Genomic DNA, 18,422 nt, shown 5'->3' with positions numbered 1-18,422 from the left:
TCGGCCGATAGTTTCCATCGTTGTGCCGTTGGTCGGACGGAAGGGTGTCGGTGAAATTGTTGGTCGGTCTTTGGGCTGTCCCTAGTTTGGGTTGCCATCCGATTATTTAACTTCAACTCTTGGCTGCCTGTCTCAACTCACGTTGCGTTTGAGCTACCTTCTCAAGCTGCCTTTGGAACACTTCTGAGCACCATTTGTTTTGGTTGTTTTAGATTGTGATTTTCCTGTTGGTTTGAAGTATTGTGCGAGGCCTTCGGCCATCTATTATTTCAGTTCTTTTAAATTTTACATAAAGGCCTTCAGCAATGTTAAAGTAAAATTATGAAAATTCATTTTATTTTATAAAAAAATTTTCCTTCAATTGATTCTACCAGAAATTGTTTATAAATCAGACCCTAGGCCGTTAGTTGTTCGATGTTTTATGTGTGGGCTTCAGCTGAGGCTTTACGTGAACCCCTATTAATATGGCCTTCAGCCATGTGTATTCTTTAAAGGACAAATTTTTTTATCAGAAGGAAGGGGTTTATTTTAAATTGTTTGTCTGACTTGTTGTTCAGGCCTTCAGCCGTTGTTTCAAATTTGTTTGTAGCCTTCAGCCATGCAATAAGTTAATATTTCTTTGTTTAGCTTTCTGGCTGGTCTGTCGTAAGTTTAAAAAGGATATTTCTTGGTTAGAACAATTATTTATTAATGTCTTTTAATTATAGTGGTCCTTCAGACGTGTAGTGTAGGCCATCAGCCGCTAATTGTTTCGATCGCATGTTCTTTTTTTTTTTTTTTAAATTTAACCTTCTGTCTTTTATTGCTTTTGGTTTCTAAGCAGCAGAATGTTGAAATTGAAGTGGATTGCTAAGGCATGCAATGAGGTTCTCCGCAGAATCGGAGAGGAAAGAAATATTTGAGAAACTCTGGGTCATGATGGTAAGACATCTGTTAAGACACCATGGAAAGCTTGTATGGTACTACAGGAAGGTGTAGAGGGTGAAAACGGTAGAGGAAGGTAGATACTGGAATACATCCAGTAGATAACTGACTGCATAGGCTGCAGGTGTCCTAAAGCAGATGAATTCGTGGCTGGCCGCACAAAACCAGTCAGAAACCTGGTAAATAAAAAAAGGAAGAAAGAAACACAAATGTATTCATTCTGATTTGTTCTTTGTGTGTTGATGTTGCAGTTAGCAGAAAGAGGGTGATTTCACTCGTTCAGATGCTATTTCACTTGTTTTCTTTCAGAATAAGGACATCATCACGTCTTTGAGTTCCATGACCTTCCTTTCCAACCCGTGCGGGCAAGTTTATCTGTACTGCTGGGCGGCTCACAACGTAGCTGAGAAGGTTAGTAGAAGAAGAGTGTAATTGCGTCATCTTCGTAAGATTATTTTTCGCTGCGGATTGCACAGTTCTTCAATGAATTTTATTGAATTGGAATGTGCCATACTCTTGTTATCTCGGGCTACGTATTTCCCACTCTACATTGTGTCACAGAAATGTTGCGAGAAATTTCGAGGGGAGGGAGGGTGGGCTCTTGAGGAACAGATGGAGGGCAGGAATCTGTGACCGGAAACGGCATCCTACCACACGGCACAGTGTCGACATTACAGGCGCCGGTGCTTGCCACTAGGCCACCTCTCCGGCGGCAATGGTGACTTTGTACGCTGACGGACCGTAGGCGGAACATCTCGCAGTCTCATTTGTTATTGTGGTCACGACCGATTGTCCCGATCGCCGACGGAGAAGACGGAGCTAGCTGCTGCGTAGACATTCCTTGTCTCCCATGGAAGCGACTATCTGTTGCCCTTGTGGATGACGGACTCTGAGGCAGGTATCCACTACCAGGTTATTTTTATACTGTATACCGCAGACAAAATTACATAGCCCTATGTCACATCATTTACCGGGAACTTCGATCCGATATTTGAAACCCAATTACGCAATAAAAAGAATGGCACGTCTTACGCAACACAACCTGTATATCGTGAACACTAGTGGCTAGCCATCCATCCTTGAGACACTGTAGCCGCTACTTTGTCTTTGTAAAATATCTCCTTATTCAGAAAGACCTATTGCTTTATTCGTAACTAGGGAGTCTTCAATTCAAGTCGCTTACCTATTTCGATGTTCCGATAGCACGTGTTTTTAGAACTACAGTAAAAGTGCTAACTGTATCTGAAAGCTACCAGAAGTTAACACACTTGGCGTCAAACAATTATAGATCTATGGATTTCCTTTATGAACCGACCAACCTCATATCACATTGTTTGTACTGATTATTTCTGCGAGTTTCAACAGAGTAGTTTCCAATAATCAGAGAAGTTCAAAAATGGTTCAAATGGCTCTGAGTACTATGGGACTTAACTTCGGAGGTCATCAGTCCCATAGAACCTAGAACTACTCAAACCTAACTGACCTAAGGACATTACACACATCCATGCCCGAGGCAGGAATCGAACCTTCGACCGTAGCGGTCGCTCGGTGACAGACTATAGCGCCAAGAACCGCCAGGCCACCCCGGCTGGTTGCAGAGAAGTCATTGGACGTGCGCACTACAAATGTTTCATACTATCATCACTAACTGGCTCTACCTCTGTAAGCAAGTTCTTCTAAATATCATCCTTTCGGACTGCTCTTGTGTGATATGTCTGACACCAAGACATCAAATATCCAACTTGTTGAGGAATTCCATTCCTTCTGCATTACACCGTTCATACAATAAATCCCGACGACCGCACACGTTCAGAGACGTGGCGTACCATCGTTCGAGGAACTCGCCACACTCCAGAAAGCTTACACCCAGCAGCAGCGGCATGGGTGGGCACAATGGCCACCTTTGTATATCCGCCTCCAAATCCTAAGAGTATGTTGCAATGCACTATGGTGTGTCCAACGCGCCAGCGGAAAAAAACCCTCATTGAAAATAGGTGCAGTACTGCAATAGTGTCCCCATAACACCAGTGACAAATTCCGCGAAAACAAACAAATGGTGCAACGTTGTAAGGCGTGCCCAGAACACTGTCGACATGCATCCAGTAGCTCTTCCTCAACAAAGACACAGTAATAGGTATGGTGTAAGGAGAAAACACGCATGAAGTTCAAATCTGTGTTACCGTTGACTCGGAAGAGTGGTGGCTCCCCGATGTAACGAAAAGTCTGGAAAAGTGAGTTAGACCGACACAACTCCTATCTTCGCTTTCAGAGTTAACCAAGATCGCGCAATATCATACGTCGCTTCGTAGCAGCTACAACTTACACATGTACATGTTAAATAATATAAATAAAAACAAATTACCACGCTTCATGTCTAATATGTACAAAACAGAAAAATGTTTTCTAACCCAGACCATTTTACAAATTTTTCCCTTTTGTTTCCTATACAAGACTTGTTCCACAAACCCCTTGATGTGGGATATGTGGTGAATACCAATGGATTTCTTGCCCTTCAGTGTCTGCAGTTCGTACGTGTTCTGGTGGGCGATTCTTTTAACCCTGTACGACTCATTGTACACTGAAAAAAATTTTTTGGCATTTCTGTTTTTTTTATTTTTTTTTTAATTTTTTTTTTTTATTCGTAAGCCGAAAAGATTTCACAAACACTTTTCGACTATACGAAAATTACGTTCTCGCGCAACTTAGATTTGAACATATGAACACGGCTATGTCCTAGTATTTGTATGGACTTTCCGTGAGCCGAATCCGCACGGTCCTGGCGTCAATCTCACACGCCATTTCTATTTTGGTGATTGGAACTCGGGTTAGGACCACGTATTTCAATTGACTCATTCCGCTGTTCATCTGAATCTCTACGTCTCCTGTTCGTGTCGTTATGGCGGGTATCATATTTCCTCTGCCAGTTACTCTGCCGTCCTGAATTTTTTCTCCCATAGTCCTGCCGACCGGATGTTCCATCACGCTCTTTTCTCCTATCACTGTTGTTATTGCGCGGTGCTCCACCAAAGTCGCCATGGTAATGGTTATATTGCCTTTTCTTCGATCATGCACTGCTTTTTTCTTCAGAAATTAACTCCAACTTGCGCAGAAGGCTTTTGAATGTTTCAATATTCGATCTGTACTTTCCTACAAGCGCTTTCTGGTAGTTGCTTGGTAGTTTCGCGAAAAAGAACTTCATTATTTCACCGTCACTATGTGGCACATCAGTGAACTCATTCTTTTAAATTAACGCCTCAAAGTGCTTCTTGGGACTTTTGTATCCTGATGCCTTCAGGTCTGGACAGAAAATGATTTCTTGTTTATTCGGTCTTGCATTTCGAGCGATCAATATGTTTCGAGAAACGCGTTTGTGAATTATTGGTACGTTCGGCATGTACCCGCACCACAGCGCATTTTCTCAGTTGCCGTGCCCTTGATTTGCCCGCAGATAAATTCTAATGTTGCTAGCAGTGGCCAAGATATTGGTAGCGTGTTAGAGAATTGTGACACCCAAATTTTTGGGTGAAGTGACCCTCCATATTCCCGGAAATTTTGAAATTTGAGGATCGATAAAAAGTTTTTGTAATCAAACTCTGGTCCCCCTTGCACGTATCAATAGGCTCTAGTATCAAACGCGCCCGTCTGTTTGACGCGAGCTGACATCTCTTGGTGTGTATAGTGACCACATAGTCCTGTCCCAAAATGATGCTGGAACTGAGCGTTAGGTGTTCCGATTGGGCTTTCATTTTACGTCCGTATGCTCCCTGGGCTAACGTGCGCTCTTGGTAGTCCACTACCTTTTGCCGAGCCGGTGCACGGTGGGGCGTCGTCCGGCGCTACACTTCCATGTTCGCCGGTCGTCGCCTCTGGACGCGATGCACCAATTTGTACTTGGCGTTCCAGGCGTGCTACACGTTCTTCTGTACTTTCACATCTTTGGGTGATACCCGAAACGCGTTCTTCAAGAATTTGCATTCTTTGCGTCTTACTCGCAAGTACTTCCTTCTCCTGGGCTTTTATTATAACAATTTCTACCGAATTGATGTGTCCAGTTCGCCTAGCGATTCTTCCACGGTTAATTGTCATTTTTGACAATTGTTTGGTGTCAACTGCCTCTATCCTTACCAACTCTGCATCTCTCCTCGACGCCCCTTTTCTTTGCTTCCACACTCGTCTTACCAGCCAGCGCTATTTCATTCTTGACTTCTTTCACAATCGCAAGTACGTTATTCTCTACCACATCCATTTTCTTTTCTAATTACTGCTTCGTGTGCTTTATCACCCCCAAAATCTCTGATAATAAATCCTTCGGTTGACTAGGACCGTCTTCACCAACTGGTCATGTTGCTTTATACATTTAAGCGCTGTTATACAGTCGTGGCCGAATTTTCCTCGGCTTGTTCGCATCTGTGGTCTTATTTATAGAAACAGTTGTTTTCACATGTCTGTTTACTTCTACCTCCCTTTCATTCCTTCTGATTTCACCGGTCAAATCTTCCTGTTCTCGGTCTGCCTCCGATAAGCGTCTAACGTATGAGTTCCGTTCCTCCCGTCCCGTGGGAAAACTCAACCCTGTTACTACCCTGACCCTGCTTCATCGTGTGCAGTCGCATTTATTTGAGTTGCGTTCGACAACATTCGCGCTCTGCTACGAGTGAGTATTCATTCACGATAACTCAACAAAAAAATATAACAGCGAAAACACTAACACACACAAAATCAAACAACAGGAAATTACTAAATAAATGAAAAAACTGAATGGCTATTACATGTGCGCCGCAAAACGTTTCTACCGCGAAATCTATTTACAGCGAAGAAAATTAATTATGATGTTTTTCGTTCATCAGAAAATGTTATCGATCAAATCCTGATAGCGTCTCAGCAGTCATAGGAAAGATCCGAGGCAGGGGTCGCCATATAATGCCAGGTGCCGGGGTCGAGAACAGTCTGTACCTCTTTAATTCTGAAGAGTCCGCAGCTCGTGGTCGTGCGGTAGCATTCTCGCTTCCCGCGCCCGGGTTCCCGGGTTCGATTCCCGGCGGGGTCAGGGATTTTATCTGCCTCGTGATGACTGGGTATTGTGTGATGTGTTTAGGCTGGCTCGGAGCACTATGGGACTTAACATCTATGGTCATCAGTCCCCTAGAACTTAGAACTACTTAAACCTAACTAACCTAAGGACGTCACACACATCCATGCCCGAGGCAGGATTCGAACCTGCGACCGTAGCAGTGCAGGAGACTAATGACCTCAGATATTAAGTCCCATAGTGCTGAGAGCCATTTGAATCACAGCTGTACGATTGTTACAGGCTGCCTAAGTCCAACCCCCGCCGTCAAAGTTCAATGTCCCGCTGGGATTGCTCCATGTGACATAAGAAGAGAGGTCACTGCTAACATCGAGACGCTTTAATCAAATACAGTGACCCCACATCCAGTCTTTGGATATCAACCTGCCAAGTCTGAAGTCCAAGAAGAATTTCCTAACAACTTCACAGCCCTTAGCAGGATCAACTGCGGTTACCCGACTCACCAAGTGGAAAGAATGATACCAACACCTGTCAAACTAGATGACACCACAGCAATTCCTGCCGCCTGGACACATGGAGAAGTGGGTCATCTGGAAGTCCTTGAACAGACTGCGGACTGAAGTCGCAAGATCGGGGGACAATCTTCTTAAATGGAACTTCCGACTGCCAACTGCCAACACAACACTGTGCGAATGCCGTGAATTGCAGAAAACCCGGCATCTCTTTAAATGTAGCTCATGCCCAACCAACTGTAGCATGAAGATTTAACATCTGTAACACCCAATGCTATCAACGTTGCCCAGTTCTGGGTGAATGCTGTATAGTGTTCTTTGTATGTATTGTATATGTCTTCATTCTAGTGTACATCTGACACGAATAAAGAAGACGAATCTCAGAACATCATCTGCACCAATAGCGATCGTTCCCTCCAATTACGGGCAGGGCTTTATGACATCAACTCACCTCAGTTTAAGTTGACCCACAAAGCGCCTGCTATTTAGCTGGGGGCACTGAACTTGCCACTTGACCAGCTACGAAAGCAGCATGCCAACATCACCAGCCATCCGGCACCAGACAGTCGCGCCCAGCAGGGCACAGCCCACAAGTATTCTCAGAATCATGAAGACAATAAAGTCAGTCAGCGCCAGCAGTCTAGATTTCAGACGCGCGGGAATGGTAAACACATAAACAGCGGCGACACTCAGACGGCTTGGAGGTCATTTCGCCATTCTTACAATAGGCGAAACTAGACTGAGCTCAGTCGCCCCAGCAGACGTTCAAGCCCATTGATGTACGGCCCTCTCTGTATTCGTGGAAGTGCAGCCCCCCACGAAAACTCAGTGTGTAGTATTCTCCAGTGCTCGCCTCGCAACAATTCACCCAGGGAAGTAACAGAGAAAACTGAAAGCAAGACCACATACAGTTCCCAACATGCATAGCAATCAAGTGAAAAGTAATTTGAGCCCCCAGTACAAATACTCTCACGAGAATAACCATTGCACGACGAGAAAGTCACATCTAAGGTTATCGGGCCTTTTTTTTTCTAGGAAATGCGTGATTTTGGTTTTGTAGCTGCTACCGTGATGGGTAAGAGGTACGCCGATATGTTACAGACTCGCATCATCCCCAGCCTGGCTGATAAACACCTGCTGGAACGTACGATGTTTATGCAGGATGGCGCTCCATCCCATACTGCTACACGCGTGAAAGATCTCTCGCCCGCGTCGTTTGGTGATGATCGTGTGCTCAGCCGCCACGTTCGTCATGTTTGGCCTCCCAAGTCCCCAGACCTCAGTCGGTGCGATTATTGGCTTTGGGGTTACCTGAAGTCGCAAGTCTATCGTGAACGACCGACATCTCTAGGGATGCTGAAAGACAACATCCGACGCCAATGCCTCACAATAACTCCGGACATGCTTTACAGTGCTGTTCACAACATTATTCCTCGACTGCAGCTATTGTTGAGGAATGATGGTTGACATATTGAGCATTTCCTGTAAAGAACATCATCTTTCCTTTGTCTTACTTTGTTATGCTAATTATTGCTATTCTGGTCAGATGAAGCGCCATCTGTCGGACACTTTTGTAACGTTTGTATTTTTTTGATTCTAATAAAACCCCATGTCATTCCAAGCATGTGTGTCAATTTGTACCTCTCTATCTACACTATTCCGTGATTTATTCAGTTTTCAAATTTATACTGACTTTTGTATCACCAAGCACATGTAATTGACGTATACGTAACATATATCTCACATATTTCATTAGTACCTGTAAAATATTCCGACCTGCAGTTCCTTCTGAGCCCTGAAGAGTGATTTAATTCTGCTTGGGCAAAAAATGGAAGTTCTAATTTTGCTTGGGTGGAAAATATGGCCGGCCGGAGTGGCCGGGCGGTTCTATGCGCTACAGTCTGGAACCGCGCGACCGCTACGGTCGCAGGTTCGAATCCTGCCTCGGGCATGGTTGTGTGTGGCGTCCGTAGGTTAGTTAGGTCTAAGTAGTTCTACGTTCTAGGGGACTGATGACCTCAGAAGTTAAGTCCCGTAATGCTCAGAACCATTTGAACAATTTTTGAAAAGTATGCAAAAGTAGTGGACGATATTTTCCCTTTTATATCCTCTCCGTTGATTTTAACAGACAAACTTCCATCAATGAAACAAGATCCATAAAACAGAGATTGCGCTTCGTACTTTAAAAGTACACTCCTGGAAATTGAAATAAGAACACCGTGAATTCATTGTCCCAGGAAGGGGAAACTTTATTGACACATTCCTGGGGTCAGATATATCACATGATCACACTGACAGAACCACAGGCACATAGACACAGGCAACAGAGCATGCACAATGTCGGCACTAGTACAGTGTATATCCACCTTTCGCAGCAATGCAGGCTGCTATTCTCCCATGGAGACGATCGTAGAGATGCTGCATGTAGTCCTGTGGAACGGCTTGCCATGCCATTTCCACCTGGCGCCTCAGTTGGACCAGCGTTCGTGCTGGACGTGCAGACCGCGTGAGACGACGCTTCATCCAGTCCCAAACATGCTCAATGGGGGACAGATCCGGAGATCTTGCTGGCCCGGGTAGTTGACTTACACCTTCTAGAGCACGTTGGGTGGCACGGGATACATGCGGACGTGCATTGTCCTGTTGGAACAGCAAGTTCCCTTGCCGGTCTAGGAATGGTAGAACGATGGGTTCGATGACGGTTTGGATGTACCGTGCACTATTCAGTGTCCCCTCGACGATCACCAGTGGTGTACGGCCAGTGTAGGAGATCGCTCCCCACACCATGATGCCGGGTGTTGGCCCTGTGTGCCTCGGTCGTATGCAGTCCTGATTGTGGCGCTCACCTGCACGGCGCCAAAAACGCATACGACCATCATTGGCACCAAGGCAGAAGCGACTCTCATCGCTGAAGACGACACGTCTCCATTCGTCCCTCCATTCACGCCTGTCGCGACACCACTGGAGGCGGGCTGCACGATGTTGGGGCATGAGCGGAAGACGGCTTAACGGTGTGCGGGACCGTAGCCCAGCTTCATGGAGACGGTTGCGAATGGTCCTCGCCGATACACCAGGAGCAACAGTGTCCCTAATTTGCTGGGAAGTGGCGGTGCGGTCCCCTACGGCATTGCATGGGATCCTACGGTCTTGGCGAGCATCCGTGCGTCGCTGCGGTCCGGTCGCAGGTCGACGGGCACGTGCACCTTCCGCCGACCACTGGCGACAACATCGATGTACTGTGGAGACCTCACGCCCCACGTGTTGAGCAATTCGGCGGTACGTCCACCTGGCCTCCCGCATGCCCACTATACGCCCTCGCTCAAAGTCCGTCAACTGCACATACGGTTCACGTCCACGCTGTCGCGGCATGCTACCAGTGTTAAAGACTGCGATGGAGCTCCGTATGCCACGGCAAACTGGCTGACACTGACGGCGGCGGTGCACAAATGCTGCGCAGCTAGCGCCATTCGACGGCCAACACCGCGGTTCCTGGTGTGTCCGCTGTGCCGTGCGTGTGATCATTGCTTGTACAGCCCTCTCGCAGTGTCCGGAGCAAGTATGGTGGGTCTGACACACCGGTGTCAATGTTTTCTTTTTTCCATTTCCAGGAGTGTATTTTAAGTCAACTAAATACACGGAAAAATATCAACAGGTAGCTATTGAACATTTTTACATGTCCCCTAGACTCATCTCTACCATCACCCGTAGGGATAGTATGAGTCTCTTGCTAGGACTCCTTTTTATACCAATAATTAATCATATATATATATATATATATATATATACAAATATTGCTTTAAATTGCTCTAGGCGTTTCTGAGTTATGTCAGAACATTCAACCACAGTGAAGCTACGTGTATGTTAATATCACAATAATTTTTTCTGAAAGTGCCTAATAGGTGCACCATTTTGATGGAAATTGCTTCAGGCGTTACAGTAATAGGAAGATATCTCACTGTCTTTGGCTGCCTCCAATGACCCATCACTCCTAGGGGTCTATCATGGCCACTGAGTCTAGCGATGTCGAAAACTATTTATTAGGTACTAACATCAATAGTTACCGATTATTTTACATGTTAGAGCTTCTCAACCTTAACTCTATTGGTGGTAAATACGTATTACCCACAAAGAACTTACATACAGACCATTATGCAATTACTGTGTTACGAATAGACAAAACAAAGTTCGTATATCTGGAAAACAGATAGCATTCCAAAAAGCTTCTAGTCGTCTCGGAATGGGTGAATACTGGCTCCGTATGGTTATCAATGTAAAGTTTTAATACTGTCATTCCTATGCAATACTAGCAAGTTGAGGTAGCGGTGATGGAGGTACGCACCCTTCTCTCCAAAGTAGGACACAAAGTCTCAATAATATTGTCATCTGCTGACTGTGGCGGGCAGGGGAACGCGGTAATTTATCCTCGTGGTCAGAAACCCAGTGCTGGACGAGGCGATCTGTCTAAACAGGTACCCTGTCAGCTTCGAACACAGCAGCATCATTGGGGAATAAGTATTCTACCATTCGATGGACCTGTTCACCAAAAATTGCCACATAGTGCTCGGCAATATTACGACCTAACAGAGTAAGAATCGAGCCCATGGAATACCTGACATGGCCGTCCATATCATCAGCAAACCCCTCCATACATGAGTCTTGGCTGTAAGCTGTCTGCGTCGTAGATCTGGGGCCTTGTACGTCAGACATAAACTCGGCCAGTAATAGGTCTAAATGAAATGGTAGCAATTTTCCTTAGTCCAGGTTTTATGGATTCGGCACCACGTGGGGTGTCCAACTGTAGAGTTACATTTGCTTCTGACTTATCTTTCATCACAGTCCTCTTCAATGGCCGTCCAGCACCATCATTCAAGACGCACCTTCGTCGGCGTCGTGACTTAGAAGATCATGTTTTCCAGCTTTCCCCGTGTGTGGTGTAAATCTTCGAGGCGGTGACTCTTGACACACCAGTGTGGCAACGTTTGCTGCGGAAGCACTCAACATACGCCCTCCAATTTGCTCACGTTCGCATTGACTTATCTCTGGCATTATACACTCACAACTAGACAGAACACTTCTCTGACCACGACTGAAATTTTCAAATTAAGGAGTGCACCACACAGGTGTGGTTCGTCGTGGATACAACAGCACGATCTGAATTTAAGCAAAGGCATGCATTGCTCAAGATGTTTCCCCATTTTTGTGCACATTCTAAACAGGCTGTCCCAGGAGGAATGGTGAGTATTCAGAGACTTGGCCGGAACGATCATTCGAAGCAAAAATGTCTGGTAAACGTGGCCACTAAGATCGGTCCGTTAAGAGCTATGAGCACTTTTTCATCTTCGTTACTGAAACACATCTCCTGTGGTAAACAAAGGTTGATAGCTCTTGAGGTATGCATTTCACATCTCATGTTCAGTAAACATTTTTTTCTTGTTTTGGTCCATACCAAATTCTCCCACAATATGGAAATCAAACAGCTCGCAGTAGAGGAGTAAAAGAGATTTGCTTCCCTGTATCGAAGATGAATTGCTCATATTTCTTCGGGTCTGGGTTTTAGAACCAATGTTTTCTAGATTCATTTGCTTCGTATGATCTGCCCTTTCATATCCCTGATTACTGACGATTCCATCTGTGACCCCATATATGTATAACGACTCTTTCTGTCCTAAATAATGCTTCTGCGTCACCTACTTTTCACCCTCACACCCTTGGGAGGTAGGTAGATCTTACTCCCTAAGGTGCTTCTTCCCACACTGTAAGTCATGTGGGTGCCAATTGTGGAAGAAACCAATGTAGTTGGTTAGGAAGAGATGTAGGACTTGCATACATACTTACACGCATACGATTTTTATAAATGAAAATAAAATTAATCCAGAGACAGAGTTTAGTAAACGTAATATACTCAGTGCTTCGTGTAATGGCTGTCTGCTATGATAACTGCCTTTCTTTTGGTAATGGGTAAGAAGTTAATTTTAGTGAAGAATGAATTTGCAAAGTTGCTATGTTTTCTCATTCACAGATTTTTCAGCTTCTATTAATAATTTTGAAATACATTAAGAGATATATAGAAAGCACGCTTTAGTGAAGAGAAATTTAATTACTAAGTGACGTGAGACATACTGACGAGAATTTTGGCCTTTGTAGCAGTATGACAGTGCCACTAATTGCTTGTGCTCTTTTTTTCAACAGGCAAATGCAGTTTCTACGGCTGCATACAGCTGTTCGTGGGTAGAGGGGAGTGCATGGTTCAAACGCGCCCTCAGGATCCTCATCACTCGCGCCCAGAAGCCACTGGTTCTCACTGCTGGAGGTCTCTATCCTATAGATAGAGCAGCCTTCCTCTCGGTAACTATGCAGCTGAACCGCAATCTATCTTTATAGTCTGTTGTGCAATAAACAGTGGCAGCAGTACTCTCCAGATTATGGCAAACAGTAACAACAGGGTGGTACCTACGCGTCAAACCGACATTTGTGGGCAGTTGGCACTACATCATAAGTGTGTGACAAGATGGAAATTTGGGTTGGACGCGAGTTGTGCCCGGATTTCTGGGATGGTAAAGGTGACCATTAACGAGAAGCAGGAAATCCAGGTTCAAGTTATGGGCTGGGAAAAGTTTTCACTTGTCGCCATTGAGATTATCTCAGCACCTAATTCCACCCGAGTCAGGGTGTCTTTAACGTCATCATGTACATACGGCTGCAGGATCATGAATGGTGTCTATTGATTTGGACATAACCGTAAGAACAGACACTACACATACATGAAACCATACACGTTGTTCGTTGTTGAGAGACCTATTTGTTTTAACCACCTTTTCGCGGGGAGAACTGTTTTCTCATTTATCAGATTGCTTGCCTTCTATGCTGGCGTAAGCTTTCGCAAGCCCACCAGTTGGCAAAAATGAAGCGCAAAGCTCCATGACGAGGCGCTGGATCAAGTGCACCGATCATGGGAGCGGACAGAGAAACACCTGCAAGCAAAATGCCTCCAACGCCCTCTCGACATCATCTACTTACGCAGCCGCCGCTGACCTGAGGGCATCACTGATGCACCGATATCAGTTTGACGTCAGTCAGTATACTTGCAGTTCGTTGTAGGTTATGACAGTATATAACGACCAAATTAGTGTCTATAGCGGGACTAGCAGTGAGACTAAGTTTTGTAATAGGAAGATTACAGATTATTACTGATGAGTTTGAACCACAACACATGGACTCTATTAAAGTTAATTAAAAGTTCGTCTAAATAGAGAACCGTTAAATACACTTGTGCAGTTGTGTTGTAGAAAGAGGGTACGGGCCACCCATAACAACATCCTCTCCCTTGCTGCCTTGCTGTACAAGACTCTACATTTGCTCTAACTGTGAGGCACTTATTGACTTCTTACCAGGAAAGTTGTTGACTGTTATCATTACCGTGGATTTGTAGATCCAAAATGTAGTTTATTTTGACGCTCTGCTGGCGAACTACGAAAGTGATATATCAGCAGATATCGACATATACTGTCATTTCGCCTACATTGAATTTGCTTTACCTGGAAATAGATTAGTAGTGTCGCGACAGCAATTATTACAACCTAATAAGGGTAGAAGAGCCTAACTTAAAATAGGTACATTTTAACGGCTGAAAAGACAGTTTCGACTTCTACATCTACACATACACTCTGAAAGCCCCTGGTGGGGTACATTTTACCAATATTACTGACTACCTGCCTGCATTGCTAAAATGCTTCTACAGCATCATGGCCGTGAATTAGAATTTTAGGGATAATTTTGTGTTTTGTTGTCTATCAAATGTAATTATTGTGCAGGAAGAGTATAATGCTATATTCACCGTAGTAGCAGTTTCCTCTCCAACAGGGCATGAAATGGTACCTTCGTTTTCACCATCATATACCATGCGGTGACGTAGTTTAGATAAACTTTATTCAGTAGGAATAGTAAAAGTTCAGAAAAACTGGTCACACAGGTCCGTAGTATCCGTCCACGAACATCTTACAGGGTTTCATTAAAACTTCTCGGAACACTTACTTAACTTTGCTGTGTGTTCCTCTGCTTATTCTCGCCATGCAAGATTTTTTTAACATTATGGACACTTCCGAAGAAATTCTAACGTTCAGTCTACACACAAGACAGGAAGTCGATTTTTTTCTTTCTTATTCATTGTATTTTATTCATTGTATTTCTTGCTTATTCATTGCAAACCAAAGTATGGCCAATCTTTGTGTTTCACATTAAAAAAACCTCCCAAGAGAGCTAAAAACATGATTGATTAGTCACAGACTCTTTGTAATTCACTTTGTATAGTTTGTACTAGAGTTTCTCACAGTAATTTGCGCTGTTCATTGTATTATGTTACCTGTGTATTTATAGCATTATAGATGCATGAATGCTGGAATTATGTAGTCTTTTGGAATATATTTTATAAAGAGGTACTGAAATGAACACGAGACAAGCAGGACAAGTAAGCAAACTGCTCTTTATTTCAAAACTACTTGCCATAACTGTTAATAAATATATCCCTCCAACACAAGTCTGCCAATGCGTTCATGGAAAAAGTGGTTGCCTATGGAAACACGATTTACCTGGGCATCCACCTCTTCGTTCGAAGCAATTCGTCGGCCACATACATGTGGGCGGGCACACATATAGCCAAGCTGTTTAGACTACCCTGCAGAAGTTTCGCTGGCAAGTCATTAGAGACGCTCCATACAGTCCCCATCTCTCCCATGTGATTTCGAATTTTATGGAGCAGTAAAGTATGACATTCGTGACTGTCGATTTGCTTCGGACGAAGAATTGCATGCCTGGGTAAAATCATGGTACCTTAGGCAACCACAAACGTTTTTCCATGAAGGCAGTGACTATTTTGTCTCACAGTGAGATAAATGTGTTAATTACATTCATTCTCGTTTCTGGAATAATCCTGATATTTGGTCTTATCACAATGTGGTATCTCCACTGGGTTCTCCTTTTCACTATATCGAGATTGATGAAAGTACTGAGTTCGCTAAAACCCCTAACACACAGTCCATATAGTAAAAGTGTGAGAATAATTGAAACATAATGGTATTTTTTGCAACGAAAATTTTTACTAGTCGGGAAGGAGATATCCATTTCTAACTCTGGAGCCTCGTATTCAATTTGTGCATTTCAAAACCAAACCTCACTACAGCAATGTCGATCAATTAGATATGCATTACGTAACGAAAATTCTATGTATAACAAGAGATATTATTTGCCATCTATCTGGGAAGTAAAACGGAATATATAACTGAAGTCATATAGGTATCATACTATGATTGGCTTTTCAGCATATGGAATTCATATTATGTCGTGTTTTATACTTCCCCTAAACGCTGTATCCTAAAATTATACAGTCATTCTACCTTTCCCTGCCGAGTTGTGTTCTGTCTTGCATTTGAGTTAGTCACTTTAAACATAGATCAACATCTGCCATGACATTTGGCTGATACAGTTGAGCAGGATTATACACGAGAAATAATTGGTATAGCTTTCTGTGCGTTTTCCAATTAAGGTACTGAGATTACCAATTACAGTCAAGCGACAATTTCTTGAAGGAGATTATCTTTTAATATTGATTCCAACAGGCAAGCAGAGTGGCGCAGAAAAAATGAGAAATATTTAATAATAGGTGAATGTTTATCTGGAGAGTGGTTTGCAAACAGAAACTGGGGCAGGTTGGCCAATGTGAAACTACGCAGTCTACTGTAAGCTTCATGCTCCAGAATATTTCCCTGGGTTTGCACCCAATTTAATTAAAACCGGGAAAATTTAATATAAGAATTGAATTAATCTTTAAATTAATAAACCGACGTATTAATAGTAATAAAAAATCTAAGTGAATATAAGGAATGAACATAAGGGAACAGTTTAAGTACAACTGTCAAATCAAATAATTCAGAGCAAATTGAAACTTAAACCTGAAAAAAAGGAATAAGATGATGAAACAAAGGCTGAAAATATAAGGCATGCCCTTTGTGCTTCAGAAACTCAAGAAGGGATGTACTAAAATAATTTTACAAAAGCGGACGGGTTTGTCTGAGAAACTGTCATCACAGTTTAATATAGTTTATTAAATTAAAACGTCTTATAAAAAAATCTCAAGATAATTCTAAACTGTGATCGGTTGTTGTCTGTTATGTAATTCACTACGTCGCTTATTGTTGTACTGAGTGCTGCTGTACATTGCGGTGATAAATAAAGAGGAAAACTTCAGCGCGTATGGGAAAGCTTCACACAATATACACGATTCACGCACAAGAATAGAGGTAAACAGAATTTTGCGCCTCACATAAGTTAGAGGTTCAGAGGTTCATCCTATCGCTATTACTCTTAATGTCGTGGCGAATATTGAAAGGTGGCTACACTGAGCCACAGCGCCAGAGAGTTTTGTTTCGCCGCCTCCACTGGCAGTGATTATTGAGAAGTAGCGGAGCGCAGTGCTTGTGGAGAACTCGTAGTAGTGAAGTGTGCTTGCTGAGATGTCGTAGTGAAGAGTTCTTGTCGAGAGGTCGTAGTAGGGAGATCTTGTTGACATGTGGTAGTAGCGAGTCGGTGTGGAGATATTGTAATGATTAGAGGGCTTTTCATCAATATAAATGAAGGTAACAAACTCCTTTTCTTTTTTTTCTCATTATTTCAATGTCCTGAATAATGCGTCATTACAGGTTCGGTCAACAAAGCATCTGGCTTGTGTTCTAGTATTAGAGTGTAATTCTGGTTTTCTTGCGCAATTATAGTATCTCTAATTTTTTTTTATCACGTCAGTATAACTGGTATTTGAAATTTCTTGTCTTATTGAAGAAGAACCGTGCCAGATGTGTACGTTGAGTCATATTTCCACACACAGAACAGTTATACTTGTGCTTTGGTTTCGTAGGTTTTATAGTTGCTGGGGACTTAATTAATTAATTGTGTTAACGAAAATTTTCATTTCATTCTTTGTTGTTGTTCTATGCAGTCAGATTGCGTAATAATACTAGTCAGGGCCAACCGTTTACGAGACTTCGTAATCGGACATACAGCTACTAAAAATTTAAAAAGAATTTGCATTTCATATTTATATAATTAAGCCCCCATGCACGTGGCGACCGCTGCTTCGGATCGTCCCTTGGAATTCTTCTGATTGTAAAAATAGTAGACAGTAGTATTGTTGTAGTAATTTGTAGTTTAGTAATTGTAGTCTATATTGCATGTGTAGATTTGGTAATTGTCATTCTTCTAATGGTATTTTTTTTTCTTCAGAATTTAATTTTGTTGTCTTGTATACGCGTTTGACAATTTAGTGCAATTATTTCAATTGTTCGTTAATCGTGTTTGAGGGAAACATTTCGTGTGAATGGTATTGTTGGAGATAAGGAGGCATTGTGTGTAATTTTCGTACAGTGAAGAGTTTTGTATGTTTTGTAAATGATTACGCGCTCGATGAAAAAGGCAAAAATGATGGATAGTCAGAATGACGAAATTGTTGACATGGCGAAATCGCCAACACAGGGGAACAGTATGATGAATAATGAAGTGGAAAACAATTTAATATGTCGGGAAAGTAGTCCGGAACCATTTAAAAATTTTTCTCAATTAGAAAATTCACAGAATACGAGATTAACTATAGAAGATTCTGAAATAGTATCGAACACAGATAGCTTTACAGCTATGACGAAAGAAGTTGGTGTCGCGGGAAATGTTAGGGGCGAAAAGAATTTCGAACAAGTTAATATGGAGCAGTTGATGAGGGCAATATTAAATTTACGATCTGAATTAAAAACAGATAGGGGAACAATGGAAACACGGTTAGACTCACTGGGATCACAGTTGGGATCTAAATTTAAAACAGAGATGGGAACTTTGAGGTCTGAATTAAAAACAGAGATGGAAACAATGGAAACACGGTTAGATTCACGAATAGGGACATGTTTCAAAAACATGAAAGATGA

At 42.9% G+C, this 18,422-nt stretch overlaps 1 protein-coding gene across 1 annotated transcript in view; it reads left to right on the top strand.

The window, feature by feature from the left end:
- Nucleotides 1-18,422, top strand: part of LOC126418990 (odorant receptor Or2-like) — a 40,869-nt gene that overhangs the window by 14,253 nt on the left and 8,194 nt on the right. The window contains exons 3-4 of the mRNA XM_050086037.1: nucleotides 1,234-1,335; nucleotides 12,655-12,810. Of these exons, the coding sequence (XP_049941994.1) occupies nucleotides 1,234-1,335; nucleotides 12,655-12,810 (258 nt within the window). The remainder of the gene's footprint in view (nucleotides 1-1,233; nucleotides 1,336-12,654; nucleotides 12,811-18,422) is intronic.

The sequence above is a fragment of the Schistocerca serialis genome, chromosome 9, assembly GCF_023864345.2.
Source record: "Schistocerca serialis cubense isolate TAMUIC-IGC-003099 chromosome 9, iqSchSeri2.2, whole genome shotgun sequence".
Lineage (NCBI taxonomy): Eukaryota > Metazoa > Arthropoda > Insecta > Orthoptera > Acrididae > Schistocerca > Schistocerca serialis.
Note: the sequence above shows the minus strand (reverse complement) of the source record. Positions and strands in the feature narration are given on the sequence as shown.